The sequence below is a fragment of the Agelaius tricolor genome, unplaced genomic scaffold, assembly GCF_023055355.1.
Source record: "Agelaius tricolor isolate 1412-34295 unplaced genomic scaffold, bAgeTri1.0.p SCAF_9, whole genome shotgun sequence".
In the NCBI taxonomy this organism is placed as follows: Eukaryota; Metazoa; Chordata; class Aves; order Passeriformes; family Icteridae; genus Agelaius; species Agelaius tricolor.
This window is the reverse complement of record NW_027269269.1, coordinates 21,932,191-21,945,843: the sequence shown is the minus strand read 5'-3', so window position 1 is coordinate 21,945,843 and position 13,653 is coordinate 21,932,191. Positions and strand designations below refer to the sequence as shown.

At 49.6% G+C, this 13,653-nt stretch overlaps 1 protein-coding gene across 1 annotated transcript; it reads left to right on the top strand.

The window, feature by feature from the left end:
- Window positions 1-2,919: 2,919 nt before the first annotated feature.
- On the top strand, window positions 2,920-9,662 carry SCNN1A (sodium channel epithelial 1 subunit alpha). Its single transcript, XM_071433202.1, has 12 exons — window positions 2,920-3,284; window positions 3,622-3,877; window positions 4,731-4,915; window positions 5,698-5,798; window positions 6,486-6,649; window positions 6,956-7,054; window positions 7,304-7,421; window positions 7,666-7,744; window positions 8,065-8,122; window positions 8,251-8,306; window positions 8,831-8,906; window positions 9,128-9,662. Exons 1-12 carry the CDS (start codon window positions 2,935-2,937, stop codon window positions 9,452-9,454), a joined length of 1,869 nt encoding a protein of 622 aa, XP_071289303.1. The 5' UTR covers window positions 2,920-2,934; the 3' UTR covers window positions 9,455-9,662.
- The last annotated feature ends 3,991 nt before the right edge of the window (window positions 9,663-13,653 follow it).

Genomic DNA, 13,653 nt, shown 5'->3' with positions numbered 1-13,653 from the left:
CATTTCTTTTGCACCAAATGAGCAAGGGGTGTAGCACTCACTTCTCATAATGGATACCTCTCTTCTGCAATATTCACAACAGAATGTTCAAAACAGATTTTTCTTCTGCTGATATTTGAGCCCCCATGTCTCTGTTCCCATTCACTCACCTGGAGTCAGGTGTCTCTGCTTTCTTAAATCATCCAGACTTTCAGGCTCTCAGGTCCGCCTGTTCTGCTTGACTGAGCTCCACCGCTGGCTGCTCTCAGGTCTGCAGTCCTGACCCTAACACGTCTGGGGTCACCATTTAGTGGTGGACACAGGACTGACACTGAAGATGGTGGCAAGCATCAAAAGCCCACTTTATTGCAAAACCCAGGCTTTTCTAGCAGTTAGCTGGTTATTTACATAGTGCTAGGGCACAAGAAATCCAAGTCAACCAATCACCATACACCACAACATGGACATGCAGCAGTCCATGCAGCATGTCTCTCATGTCTCCCTACCCCTATTCCAGCTGAGACCCTCTCCCATAGTCCTCTTCTATTTAGCCAAAGTAGCAGGCCTGAGCCATGATTTCACAAGGGCAACAAGGCCCTTATTTCATCAGGCTTCACCTATATACAACAGGGTACGGAGCTGCACGGACTGTCGGCCCAACCCAGGATATTTCTAATCATGGAATGGTTTGGGTTGGAAGGGACCTTAAAAGTCACCCAGTTCCAACCCCCCTGCCATGTGCAGGGACACCTTCCACTAGATCAGACTGCTCAAAGCCCTATCCAACCTGGTCTTGAATACTTCCAGGGATGTAGCATCTACAGTTTCTCTGGGAAACCTGTTCCAGTGCCTCACCAATCCCACAGTGAAAAATTTCTCCCTAACATCTCATCTAAACCTACCCTCTTTCAGTTTGAAGCCATTCTGCCTTGTCCTATCACGACATGTCCTGATAAACAGTCCCTTCCCAGGTCTCTTGTAGCCCTGTTAGACACTGAAAGGATGCAATAAGGTTTCACTGCAGGCCTTGCTTCTCCAAGCTGAACAACCCCAACTCTCTCCCCGTAGCCTGCCTTCACAGGAGAGATGCTCCAGCCCTCTGATCACCTTCGTGGCCTTCTCTGGACTCTATCCAAAAGGACCATGTCCTTCCTGAGTTGGGGGCCCCAGAAGGGGAGGCAGAAATGCTCCGAGGATGCTGCATTTGACAATATTAGTCCATTCACCTCACACCACCCACTTTTTCCAAGTTTTATCTTGATGAAAGTTCAAAATTAATTTAGTGGAGGTACAATTAAGTTTAGAACTGCAGGGGAAACAATGCTTTTGCATTGCTCTTTGTCACAGGACAGAGCTAGCGGAACGCTCCAAATTGTGGCTGTAGGTTTATAACAAGCACCTGTCACAAGGCTGTTTCTGGCACACTGACACTTAACTGCTGGCCTCAAAAGTGTACTGCTTGCCATTTTCAAGCATGGGATTTTGCAATATGAAGAGGTGAAAGTGGCTGAGTATTTTGAGTCACTAACCAAACCACAGCTAACTCAACAAGGATCAAAATTCAGTAACCAAAGACTCTGAACAAGGACCTATCTGAAGGAGGTAACCAGAAAGAGAAGAAATAAGTGAGAACTTCAGAGACAGCTAGTTTAAAAGAAAATCATTGGGAGAAAAGATTGGTAAAGGAGTTTCACGGTTATAATGACGGGAGAGTGTTTGGGACTTTCGTTCACATTTTGCTAAGGGTGTTCATTTCCGTGGTCCGAGGAAACACTGGAAGGCTTTGGGTAATGCCGGGAGGCCTTGATTTCCCAGACACAGCTCAGCGAAACAAGTTCCCACTCATGGTTGGGCCAGGCAGTTGCGGACACAAAAGATTTCTTTAGTTAAGGCACCAGCAAAGGCGATGCGGTAACTGAGGTGTATCACTGACTTGCCCCCAGCCTTCTCTGTCCCAGCTTCATCCCCCTCGCAGTTCTCACCCGAAACTCGCGGCTTTGCCCTTGGAAAGCACAATTTGGCGATGAAAGCCAGGCCCTCTCCGCCGGTCGGTGGCAGGGCAGGGTCCCGGGGGGTACGGACCGTGGGGGCTCCCGCCCGGCCGGCACTGCCTCGGGGACCAGCGCTGCCAACTTTCGTTCTGCATCGCCTGGGCTCGCCGGGACGCCGCGTCGCCGCCGGAGGGGATGGGAGGAGGAGGAGGAGGAGGAGGAGGAGAAGGAGGAGGCTCAGGCTGTTCGGCGGCCGTACCTGGCGGGGCCGGGCTCCCCTCGGGGGGCCGGGGGGCCCCGCTGCCCCGGGAGCGCCTTGACCCCGCCGGCACCGCCAAGGTCACCGCCCCGACGTGTCCCCTGTCCCCCGGCCGCCGCTGCCCCGCCGCCGACACTTGAGAGTTTAAAGAGGCTTTTCTTCCCCGGGAGCGGCGCCTGAGGGAAGGGGAAGGGGCAGGAGGGGGCAGGCAGGAGGGACAGGCGGGAGGGGCGGGGAGAGGCTGGCAGGGCAGGAGCCGGGCGGGGTGCTGGCTCCAACTGGAAAGGAACCGGTCCCAGCCCAGCCGGGGAGGCTGCGGGAGAGCCGGCAGCGCTGGGCAGAGCACGCCGGTCCCGGCCCCGGTCCCGGCCCCGGTCCCGGCCCGAGCAGCCGCCGCCCGCCATGGGCACCGCGCCCCCCGTCAGTGCCGCGGCCCCGGGGCGGGCGGGGGGCGCAGCCGCGGGAGGGACGGGGGCTCCTGGCGGGGGAGGATCGACCCCGCGGCAAATGTGGGACGGGAGGACTCGGAGCGGGACCTGCAGCCTGGGCGGGGGTCAGGGAGGAGGGGGTGAGAGCAGCGGGGCTCGGGGAAGATGGGGATGCAGAGCCGGTTTGTGCAGCGGGCATGGCTTCCCGGAGCCACGGTCCTGCTGGGCGACTAATTCTGGGTTTGTGCTGTAGACTGGGTCTGTGAAGGCAGGGAAGATGCCAGAAGGGGAGAAAATGAGACAATATAAGCAAGAAGAGGAGCAGCAACAGAAAGAAGAGGAGCGGGAGGGTCTCATCGAATTCTACAGTTCCTACCAGGAGCTATTCCAGTTCTTCTGCAGCAACACAACCATCCACGGGGCTATCCGCCTGGTGTGCTCCAAAAAGAATAAGATGAAGACAGCCTTCTGGTCCGTCCTCTTCTTCCTCACCTTCGGCTTAATGTACTGGCAGTTCGGGATCCTCTACAGGGAGTACTTCAGCTACCCTGTCAACCTCAACCTCAACCTGAACTCCGACAGGCTGACTTTCCCGGCTGTGACGCTGTGCACCCTCAATCCGTACAGGTAAGAAACAGACTTGCAGAGATGTTGAGTGCCTTGACTTTGATGGATGCAGGATAAAAGCGCCTACTCTGGTTCTCCTCATGGTCCTCGACTGTTGTAGCTGTGCTTTTCAGAGGCCTTTGCTGCCGCGGGGCACTCACAGTAAGGCATGTGAGCTTGGGCAGGCTGCGATGTAAAGTGCCACAGGGCTAGGAGCAAATTAACTTCTCTCCAGCAAGGGGTTAGATTTACAGCTGGGGGCAGGAATCACCCCAGCAAACTCTGCTGCATGTCTTATTCAGAGCTGATTGTGTGCATCCAGCCCTAAACCTGCTGGTCTTCTCTCCCCCCTGCACAGATACAGCGCCATCCGAAAGCAGCTGGATAAGCTGGACGAAATCACCCACCAGACACTGCTAGACCTCTATGACTACAACATGTCTCTGCCGCAGAGAGACTGGTCCACGTCGTCCTCACAAAGGCGTAGCTCAAGGAGCCTGCTCCATCACATCCAGCGCCATCCTCTGCGGAGGCAGAAGCGGGACAACTTAGTCAACCTGCCAGAGAACAGTCCCTCAGTGGACAAGAATGACTGGAAAATTGGCTTTGTTCTGGTGAGATCCCTAGATACTCCATGCCCTACCCACTGCAGTCTGCCTGGCTACTTCTGTCTTGTTAGACCCTTGGCCATGCCTTTCCTTACACAGAAGTCTGATTAATCTCCACCGGCTTTTGCTAATGACAGATAAAAGCAGAGCTGAATCCTTTGCTCCATACAATCCTGCTCCCCAAAATCTATCCATGTTCCTGCAGGCCCCAGGGAACATGTCCAGGTCAGTGTAGTCTCTTCCCAAGAGCTGGAAAACCTTGTCCTTCCTAAGGGTACATCAGCCTTGCAGTTGCTTTTGAGAGCAGTTTATCAGCATCAACTGCTGCATTGCCCAATAATAGCAAAGGAGAAAGTATTTGATGGTCCTGGGCCACGTGAAAGGTGATCATGGTCGCAATTGCTCCTAGGTAGCAGCTTCCTCGCCTCAGGGTATCTGTGTTTGCATTTAAAAAGGCACTGAAGGACTGAAGCTAATCGCTCAGCAGCTAACTGGGGTTCCCACAGGATCACAGACGTTTTTCTGGACACACCCTGAAGGAAGGGCTCCCCACGCAAGAATTTAAAGCTCCTGGTAGAATTTATGTGCATATTACCCTGCACGCCTTGCTGCCTCCTGGGTCTTACTCAGCCTCGCTTATTCGCCTGGCGTTGCCCTTCCACCGAGGAGCTGCCCTGGGTTTTTTTTTTTCCATCCAATCACCCGTTGGTCACACACAGGAGTCCTGTGGAACTCTTCACTTCCTCGGTCACCTGCCTGTGCTGAGGGAGCACAGCTTATCCACGGGCGGAGCCTTGTCTCCTGGATGAGAAGGCTTCTCTGACACGGCTCTTCCTCTTCTTCCTCTTCCTCTCAACAGTGCAATGAAAACAACGACTGTTTCCACCAGGCGTACTCCTCGGGAGTGGATGCCGTGCGGGAATGGTACAGCTTTCACTACATCAATATCCTGGCACAGGTGCCTGATGCAAAAGCCCTGGACGAGTCTGACTTTGAGAATTTCATCTATGCTTGCCGCTTCAACGAGGCAACCTGTGACAAGGCGTAAGTAGTGGGAACACCCCTGGAAACACTTATTTTGTGCCTGGGGTCCAGGGAAATCAAGGAACCCACATTAGAGAACCTCTTTTCTGAGGTGGAATTGTTCCTTGCTCAGTTCCCATTTGAAAGGTCAAAGGATCTTTCTTGAGTCTTTCCCGTGGCTTTTGCATATCAGGGCCACAGGTTCTGTGACCTGGAAGTATGAACCTTGAAGGATGGTTTTGCCTTTTTCTGGGTTTCACACAAATGAAATAATTATACTGGTACAAACACCAGAGAGGGCACAGATGTACAGCGGAGAAGTATTTTTATTCTACCCTCCACAGTGGTAAAATGGTGCATATCAGCCCACATGAAGGCATAAGAGAGATTTGACACAAAAAGACAGTAAAAACATATCCCACTTTTCTCCTGCCATTATTGGTCAAAAAGCCCCAAGGAGGTAGTGGAATGAAAACGATCTGCAAGGAAAGAAAAGGGGGTAGGAAAATCTAAGAGCTTCATCAGTATTAGGAAAATAATACAGTAATGGCTAGCACTGCTAAAACCTATTTGGGCTCTGAAAAGCAGCATGAAAAACCTTGTGTAAAAACCTGCCCAGCTCCAGGACATTTTTTACAGCACTTTTTAATTGCTTTTCCCTGTTCATGAGAGTTTACATAACAAATACTGCCCATCTGCTGTAAGCCCCTGTCCCTGCTGATGGAAAAGAGAGTTGTTCCTTTCAGAAAGCCCTTCCCCTTGGTTTTGCAGCCCTTCTCACTCTGCTTCTGTTCCCCTCTCAGGAACTATACCCACTTCCACCATCCCTTGTATGGCAACTGCTATACCTTTAATGACAACAGCAGCAGTGTGTGGACATCCTCGATGCCTGGGATCAATAATGGTGGGTGAGAGGCACTCTTTGGTGAGTAAGCTCACCAAAAGCTTACTCTTTTAGCTTACTTTTCTGTTTTCCCTAGGAGTTACGGGCATCCTGCTGTGCTCAGTACTGGTGGTGGCAGATTGCAGCCTTGCTCTGTCTCACCCAAGCTGTTTTCACCCATCTGGAGAGAGCTGTCTTATGGACGTGGCAGCCCCTCACCACTGCCCACTGAACTCTCTCTCCCTCATCAGTGCCTGATCCTTATGCTCTTTGTGTCCTCTGGGCGTGTGTTGGCCCTTCCTCAAGTCCTCTGCTGAGCCATAGTGCTCCTGGTCTTCCCCATTTCCCCCTTCAAGAAACTGACCTGTTTGTGTTCCTAAACTCCCTGAAAGCTCTCCAGACCACATCTTCAGGCTTTTCTTCAATCTGGCTTCAAGTTTCTCCATGAAATCTCTCTCAGTTCCCAGTTCTGTCTTTTTCTAAGCCACCGTGATTAAATCCAGTTTTCACTGGCCTCTTCTGGAGCCTCCAGCTTTTTCTCTGGCCTCCCTCCAACCACCCTCTATTGCTGCCAGGCTTTGGTGCAGCCCTGGTTGATGTCTGTCTTCTCCTTTATCTCTTTCAGACTTCCTTCTAAGCATCCTGCTCTCCCTTCTCTGCTGCAGCACAGCTGGCCATGACCTCCCTGGCTCTCTGGTGTTCCCTCAGGTCTCTCCCTGGTGGTGCGCACCGAGCAGAACGATTTCATCCCTCTGCTGTCCACGGTGACAGGAGCCAGGGTCATGGTCCATGATCAGAATGAGCCAGCCTTCATGGATGATGGGGGCTTCAATGTTCGTCCTGGCATCGAGACCTCCATCAGCATGAGAAAGGTGAGCAAGCAGAAGGGGGGAGAGCTCTGGATGGGAGGTTTAACTTGGTGGACCGGCAGTGTGTGTTTAAGGGAAGGGACTAATCCCATGGAGTGAAGGGAGAGAAAGAACAGCTTGCTGGACTAGATGAGAAGCATTTGGCTACAGTTTATCAGTGAACAATGAAATGGAGGCAAGCAGGAGGAGCTGGCATCCTGAGGAAAGCATAAAGAGCAGAGACTGATGGATGAGCAGTGTGTGGTTGGGAGAGTGGGAAGAGGACAGCAAAGTGGAGCTGTTGTGTGCAGCGAGAGTCTGCTCTTGCAGGAGATGACCGAGCGCCTTGGGGGCAGTTACAGCGACTGCACAGAGGATGGCAGTGACGTGCCAGTGCAAAACCTGTACTCATCCCGCTACACCGAGCAGGTAACTCAAACCTGTACTCATCCCGCTACACCAAGCAGGTAATTCAAACCTGTACTCATCCACTCATCCTGCTACACTGAGCAGGTAACTCACCGAGCTGATCCCTTCTGGGTCACGTTGGTTCTCCTCTTTCCTGACATGCTCCAGCCCCCTGACGGCCCTGCCTTTCCTTGGGCTCTGTTAACAGTGATACAGGCACGGTGAGTTTGGTTCCCTTGATCAGCCTTTTCCACCTTATGTGCCTCCCAGGTCTGCATTCGCTCCTGCTTCCAGCTCAACATGGTAGAGCGCTGTGGCTGTGCATATTACTTCTATCCCCTGCCCAGCAGAGCAGAGTACTGTGACTACACAAAGCACAAGGCCTGGGGTGAGTGGACAGCAGGGACAGCAGAGCTCGTGCCCACCTGAACCTGTTTGGTCCAGCCCACGTCCCAGCACATCCCTTCGTCTTCAATGAGCTTCCTGGTGTGAGACATCCAAAAGACAGTCTTGCCTTGAATGATTAGCTCCTTGTGGAAGGAAACCTCTTCTGGGTTCCCCTTGCTGTCACACAGCACCTTTTGTCTAAAGATACTGTGAGCTTACCTGGATTTACTTTCTTTGCTGTTCAGGCTACTGCTATTACAAACTCCTGGCTGAATTCAAAGCTGACGTGCTGGGCTGTTTCCACAAGTGTCGGAAACCTTGCAAGTAGGTTGATCATCAGTCAGGCAGGAAGATTGGAAAGTATTCCCAGAAGTGTTGGGAAGCATTCACTGATGGGCAGAAGCTTGAGTCAATGGCTGAGCCCCAACCTGAAATGGTATTTCTCCCATCAGGAAGCCAAAATGGCTGAGGAGCATGTGGGTTGGCTTAGGGGTGAGCTCCCAAGGACTGTGCATTCCACATGGTGGGAAGTGGGTGGAACTTCAGCATGGGAGGGAATCTCCAGGTGTGCCTGAGGATGGTGAGACCTGGCCCTGTGGCTCCTACAGCTTCACCAGCTAACAGAGCCTCCCCTTGCCTTGCAGAATGACAGAATACCAGCTGTCAGCTGGATACTCACACTGGCCTTCTGCTGTCTCAGAGGTAAGGAGAGGGTGTCCTGGCTTCCCAGCACTGCTCCCACCTCCCATTTAGTCCTTCCTCAATGGGTACTAAACCTGCAGGAGGTGACTGTGATCATGTGACACAATGTTTTGCACTTTCCATTTCAGGACTGGGTTTTCTACATGCTTTCACAACAGAACAAATACAATATCACATCCAAGAGGTGAGAGCCCCTAAACAGAGACTGTCTCCAAACCAGAAACCATCCCAGTGGAATGTGTGTGTTGGAAATGTTAGAGTTAAGATTAAATTACTGATGGGAAGAGATGAGGCATGGGACCTGTGGACAAGGGCAGTGGATTTGAGTCAGAGTAGATGTATAGCCAGACTTCAGCAAGGACTGGGGACCCAAGGGAAAATTTTGAAAGAGGTCAGATGCTGATATGAAAATAGTAAGCCTCAGCACTTGCTGTGTGTTTTGGAGACACAGAAGGTGCTTGTGGAAAAGTGGGAAGGAGAGCTGTGTGAGAGCTTTTGCTACAAACACTGGGTTTTTAAAGTACAGTGTCAGAAGTGCAAAGTACCAAAGACTGTATTTAGGGCAGAATGAGAACTGCAGAGATGGGAGAAAGCCTCTGGGTAGTACGAGTGGGAGAAGGACAGGGGGCAGAAGGGGACAATTAGGCTTGGTGAAGAAATGCAGGGATTGAGGAGTTGGGGTTACTGAGTGTCATCTCTCATTCACAGGAACGGAGTTGCCAAAGTGAATATCTTTTTTAAGGAGTGGAACTACAAGACCAATGGGGAGTCTCCAGCCTTCACGGTACACACTTTACTACCGTGTCTTCTCTGGCCACCTCTTCCCCCACGATGTCCCTCCACTGTGGCCAGCTTTTGTTGGAGCAGCATTGCTGGATATTGTTTATTTTCCTTGGGCAGGGTGAGGGAACCTCCCCCCCCAGCCCCACAGGGAAGAGGGAACAGGCAGGGAGGCAAAGTCCCAGATGAAGGCTGTTGTCACTGCTCTTTCTCCATCTCCTGCAGGTTGTGACTCTGCTGTCCCAGCTTGGGAACCAGTGGAGTCTCTGGTTTGGATCCTCTGTCCTGTCTGTGATGGAGCTTGCAGAGCTGGTTCTGGATTTCATTGCCATCACCTTTATCCTGGGTTTCCGCTGGTTCCGCTCCCGGCAGAAGCTGCCTGCCGCGGTGCCCCCCCTGAACAGCCAGGATAACGCCGCTTTCCAAGACGAGGCACCGGCGCTCCGTGCTCCTCATCGCTTCACCGTGGAGGCTGTAGTGACCACGCTGCCCTCCTACAACAGCCTGGAACCACGTGGGCCAAGCAGGGATGGGGAGGAGGGACACGAGTGAGGCAGCAGCTTCCTGCACTGTTCCACTGATGGCTGGCAGCTGGAGCAGAGGCTGCACTCTTTGTCTGCGGGGCCTGAGTTTCCTTCTTTCTGGGGTGCTGCACATGGACCACAGCAAAAGACTGCTCCATGGTCGGCCTGGGCTCGTTTCTTTCACTTCTATAGGCACATTCTTCACTCTCATAAAATACTATTGCTGTGGGATCACCAGGGATGAGAGTTGATCTAGTGTATGTGTGGGGGAGATGTCCTCCAGATTTCCTTATGCTCTGTGCATGTGCACACCTACACGTGCAGGCATGCTTTCCTTTCCCTCCAACAAGGATGCTGCCACAGTTCTGGTCTGTCATTAATTAAAGAGGTTTGGCAGGTGCGACTGGCCTCCTCTGTGGTATAACAAGGAACAGGAATGGAGTCTTAGCTGGGGTACAAATCTCTCAACAGGCTGAGCTTTGTTAAGCTTTCCGTAAACTGGTTGCTCTTTCCTCGTTCTTCATGAGCTCTGATCCCAAGACTGTGTCACCTACCCTCTCCTCCCCCCAGGAGAGGCTCCTTGAGACAAGAGCCATTGGCACGATCTCAATCTGTATTACACACAATGCTCTAGAGAGGTACTCCAAGCTTGCTGCCACTCCCAGGTCTGGGACAAAACACCCCTGGCAAAATAAAGGCTCCCTTTTCAAGCTGCCTTTGTGGCATTGGTAGATCTTGGATGTCCCCCCTTCCTTGGGATACACCATACATGTGTACATCCAGCTATCTGATTGTTTGCCAATAGCTCTGGGACAAATCGATCTCTACAATTGCTTGACCCTCCCTGCTTTCTTCCTGAGGGAAATAAAAAGTTTGGCAGGATTATGAACACCCTCCAAAAATCCCAAATGTTACCTCTGCTGCAATGGGATCCTGCAAGAGAGGCTCAGAGCAGTGCAGGTCATGCAGTGCATGTTCTGCTCCTCCCAGTCCTTGTCTGGTCCTCCCACAGAAACTCTGCTGAGCCTCTTGTTCCTGAGGGAAGCACAGGAAAGTACTGCAGGCTTTAATCAAAAGTGCTTCCAAGGAAAGCTTTAGCCTATTTGATTGGACCACATGGGCAAAAATGGTCCTCTTCTCAGGAACTAACTGGGGGACCTTTGTATGAGAGAATACGTTTCTTGCAGTGAGCTTGCCATGCTCTTTTTCTTACAAATACTCAGACTTCTGCTGCAATGGTGTTTGCTCTGCACTTTATGGGGTATCAAGAGAGCAAGGGTGATGTCCTTAAAAAACAGGATTATCCACTTCACAGGACAAACAGAGATACCAGAATTTAAGCAGTTTAGGCAAAGACCTGTGGAACCCTGTAACAAGTCACACTGCTAACAGCCACTTTTGAATTTAAAAACTACTTAATCATAACAAAAGAAAAATTGAAGCTGTTTTAAAATTTAAGGTAGACGCACTGCCCTTGGGAAGTTGGAGGAGTTTACTGCAATATCTAAATTGTTGCCTAATTTTTCCCTTTGAGATGCTAAACACATGCTGGTTGCACTGCTCCTGCCTTGATTACCTAAAAGCACTTTCCAATTCCCAGCAGAGAGTGATTTTATTCTTTTTCACATACACACACAAATGCTATGTTCTTTATTGCACAAATATTCCTGCTTTTACAAATTTTATCCCAGTGCCCAGCTGATAATTCTTGTTTGAAAGTGAAGATAATGTCTCTCTGCTAGGAATGGAAGCTTGCAATCTGGGAGGTGTCCTTCAGCAAGGGTGGCAGCCCAGCAGGAGGGAGGGGCCTGAAACAGCACTTAAGAGGTGTGGAAACGTATTCCTCCTAGGAGGCCCCCCACTAGAAAAAAAATCAGAGCTTCTGCAAACATGAAAAAAATCCATTTTCTAAATGAAGTAAAAAAGAGTGAGCAATGAATGAAATCTCAAAATTGCCTCTGTGAAGGTACTTTCATGTTCTGCAAAAACACTGCCCAAGAGGCAGAGGTAAAAGCTAGGTTTAGTTGCTCAAAGTAACTTTGGCCACAATTAAAATACAAAAGGCAGGCAGATAGAGGACCTAGGATGCTGCACCCAGCTCTTGGTCACAAATTCAGTACTGCAGACTGATGCATTGGGTGTTTTCTAGCACATGAATGAGCAAAAACCTGACACTGGACACAAAGCTGTTTGCTTCACAAAGCCACCTTTAGATCAAGAAAGGATAAAGAGCAGGTGCAACACCTCAAAACAGTCTTTGTATACCATAAACATACAGTGATTCATATGGTAAGTATGATATTTCCTCAGTATCCAAAGAGTAAGACATGATTCTTCACATCACAGAACCATAAATAACCTTGTAATAACCATAAAATTGATGAGACCTGCTGCACCATGCATAGTCAAGTGGGTGATTAAAGCAAGATTAATCAGAGGCATAACTATTTAAAACAGTAAGTTCTCTTCATCAATAAAGAAATACAGCTGCAGAAGGTGGTGATGTATTCCCTGGGGGAAGCTTGAACCATATCCTATCTGTTCCATACGAGTGTTAAAATGCAAAAAAAAATGTGCTTTGACTGATGAACTCAAAGTAATGGCACCATTCAGGATAGCTGTAAATCCAGAATTAAAAGCCTGTACAAATGTGAAGAAGCAATTATACAAGTTGGTAAATAGATGAGCCCTCCCTGTCCTGTGAATCAGTGCAAAAATTGCCATCTTGGGAGAAATCAGGGGCTTGTTCCAGAAATAATCTCTACATTTCTTGTGGGCTGGCAAGACCACAAATGAGCTCAGCAGATGTATAGTGAGCTTGGTCTGGCTGAAAACAAGAGGCAAGGCCAGCAGTGCTGGAGTAAGAGCCCAAAAAATGGGAGGGTTTCACTGAGAACATGAAAAATTGGAGAAAAGGGAAGAAAGCGTGCAAGAAGGGGGATCTGCAAGTCAGCAAAAGGCAAATTAAAGGTCTGAGCTGGGGTGAATTTGTACAAGAGGAGAAAGTTGAGGGGATGCTCAGTAGTCATAGATGTATTAGAGGCATAGCAGAGTTATGTTGTGGACATGGAAAACATGCAGGAAACAGCTGAAGGTTGTGTCTTTTTGGACTGGGAACAGATGCCAAACTATTGTTTTTCCATAAGAATTAAGGTAATAGAGGAAAGGCATGGAAGTACAACAGAAGTGTCTAGGGAAGCTAGAAAAAAATGAGACAACCATCACTTTGGAAAATAAACAATGTATTTAGAAGAACAAAACTCTGCTTGCTGGAGAGCTTGAGAGAAGCTGAACAGATAGGTCAAGGATTGTCTGCACAGACTGAGGTCAAACTGAGAAAGAATTTGAAGAAAGGGTTACCAAGCTCTTGGGGCAGGTTCAATAAAGTCTGAGGGGTTACAGGCTACATCAAGAAATGGAAAGGGCAGTAGTGCTGCTGGTGAAAGGACACAGGGGAACCACAGAGATCAGGAACACACCAGAGCCACAGCCACATTCAGTCACAGTTCTTTGTATTTAATAATATACAATATTTAAAGGGGGCTTGTAAGCACAAGAGGGGAAAGTGCCTTCAGTCTCCAAGTGCATGCTTAAAAGCACTGAACTAAAAAGAGCTTATAATCTTTATTAAATTTTTAATACATTTATGGCAAATTTAGTTTTAAAAAATAGTACAAAGGCTTTTGGAAAAGAAGCCTCTGAGGGAAGAACATAAAAAGAAAGTGTCATTTAGTCCTCTGCAGAAATCATTTAGTGGATCTGTGCACTGAAGGAAAGGACATTATGAGGCTGTTCATATTTGAAACCTGGGGAGCAAGTAAGGGTGTTCTGTGTAAGTGTTGTACTCTATCTCAGGCCAAAAATAGGTCAAATATTATCAAGAGTGTGGAGGCTCAGTATCCAACAGACATGGCTGAGCTGCCTATTTGTAAAACCTGTATCTTTATCTGTTACATCTCTCAGAGTGATCATTTGTTTAGAGGTCAGAACAAAGATAAAACCTCCCCCTTTTATTACCTCCCTTCACCAAGTTAAGGCTTCCAACCCCAGCCTACATCAGAGCAGGGACCTCTGTCACTTCCCAAGGAAGCCAGGTTCATTAACCAAGTGTTGATGCTGCATTCCAGCTGTGAAGAAAAATCTGTCTTGCCCATCATCATTTGGCTGCTCTCCAGCTGAGACAACAAACCCCACCACTGCTAAGAGCCTGCACCTGGCTTTGACCAG

Excerpts from the sequence above, each read along its gene's own strand:
- SCNN1A (XM_071433202.1), top strand. The coding sequence starts at position 2,935 with ATGCCAGAAGGGGAGAAAATGAGACAATATAAGCAAGAAGAGGAGCAG. Across the intron at positions 3,878-4,730 it reads GGAAAATTGGCTTTGTTCTG|TGCAATGAAAACAACGACTG; the intron begins GTGAGATCCCTA and ends TCCTCTCAACAG. Across the intron at positions 8,907-9,127 it reads GGGAGTCTCCAGCCTTCACG|GTTGTGACTCTGCTGTCCCA; the intron begins GTACACACTTTA and ends CATCTCCTGCAG.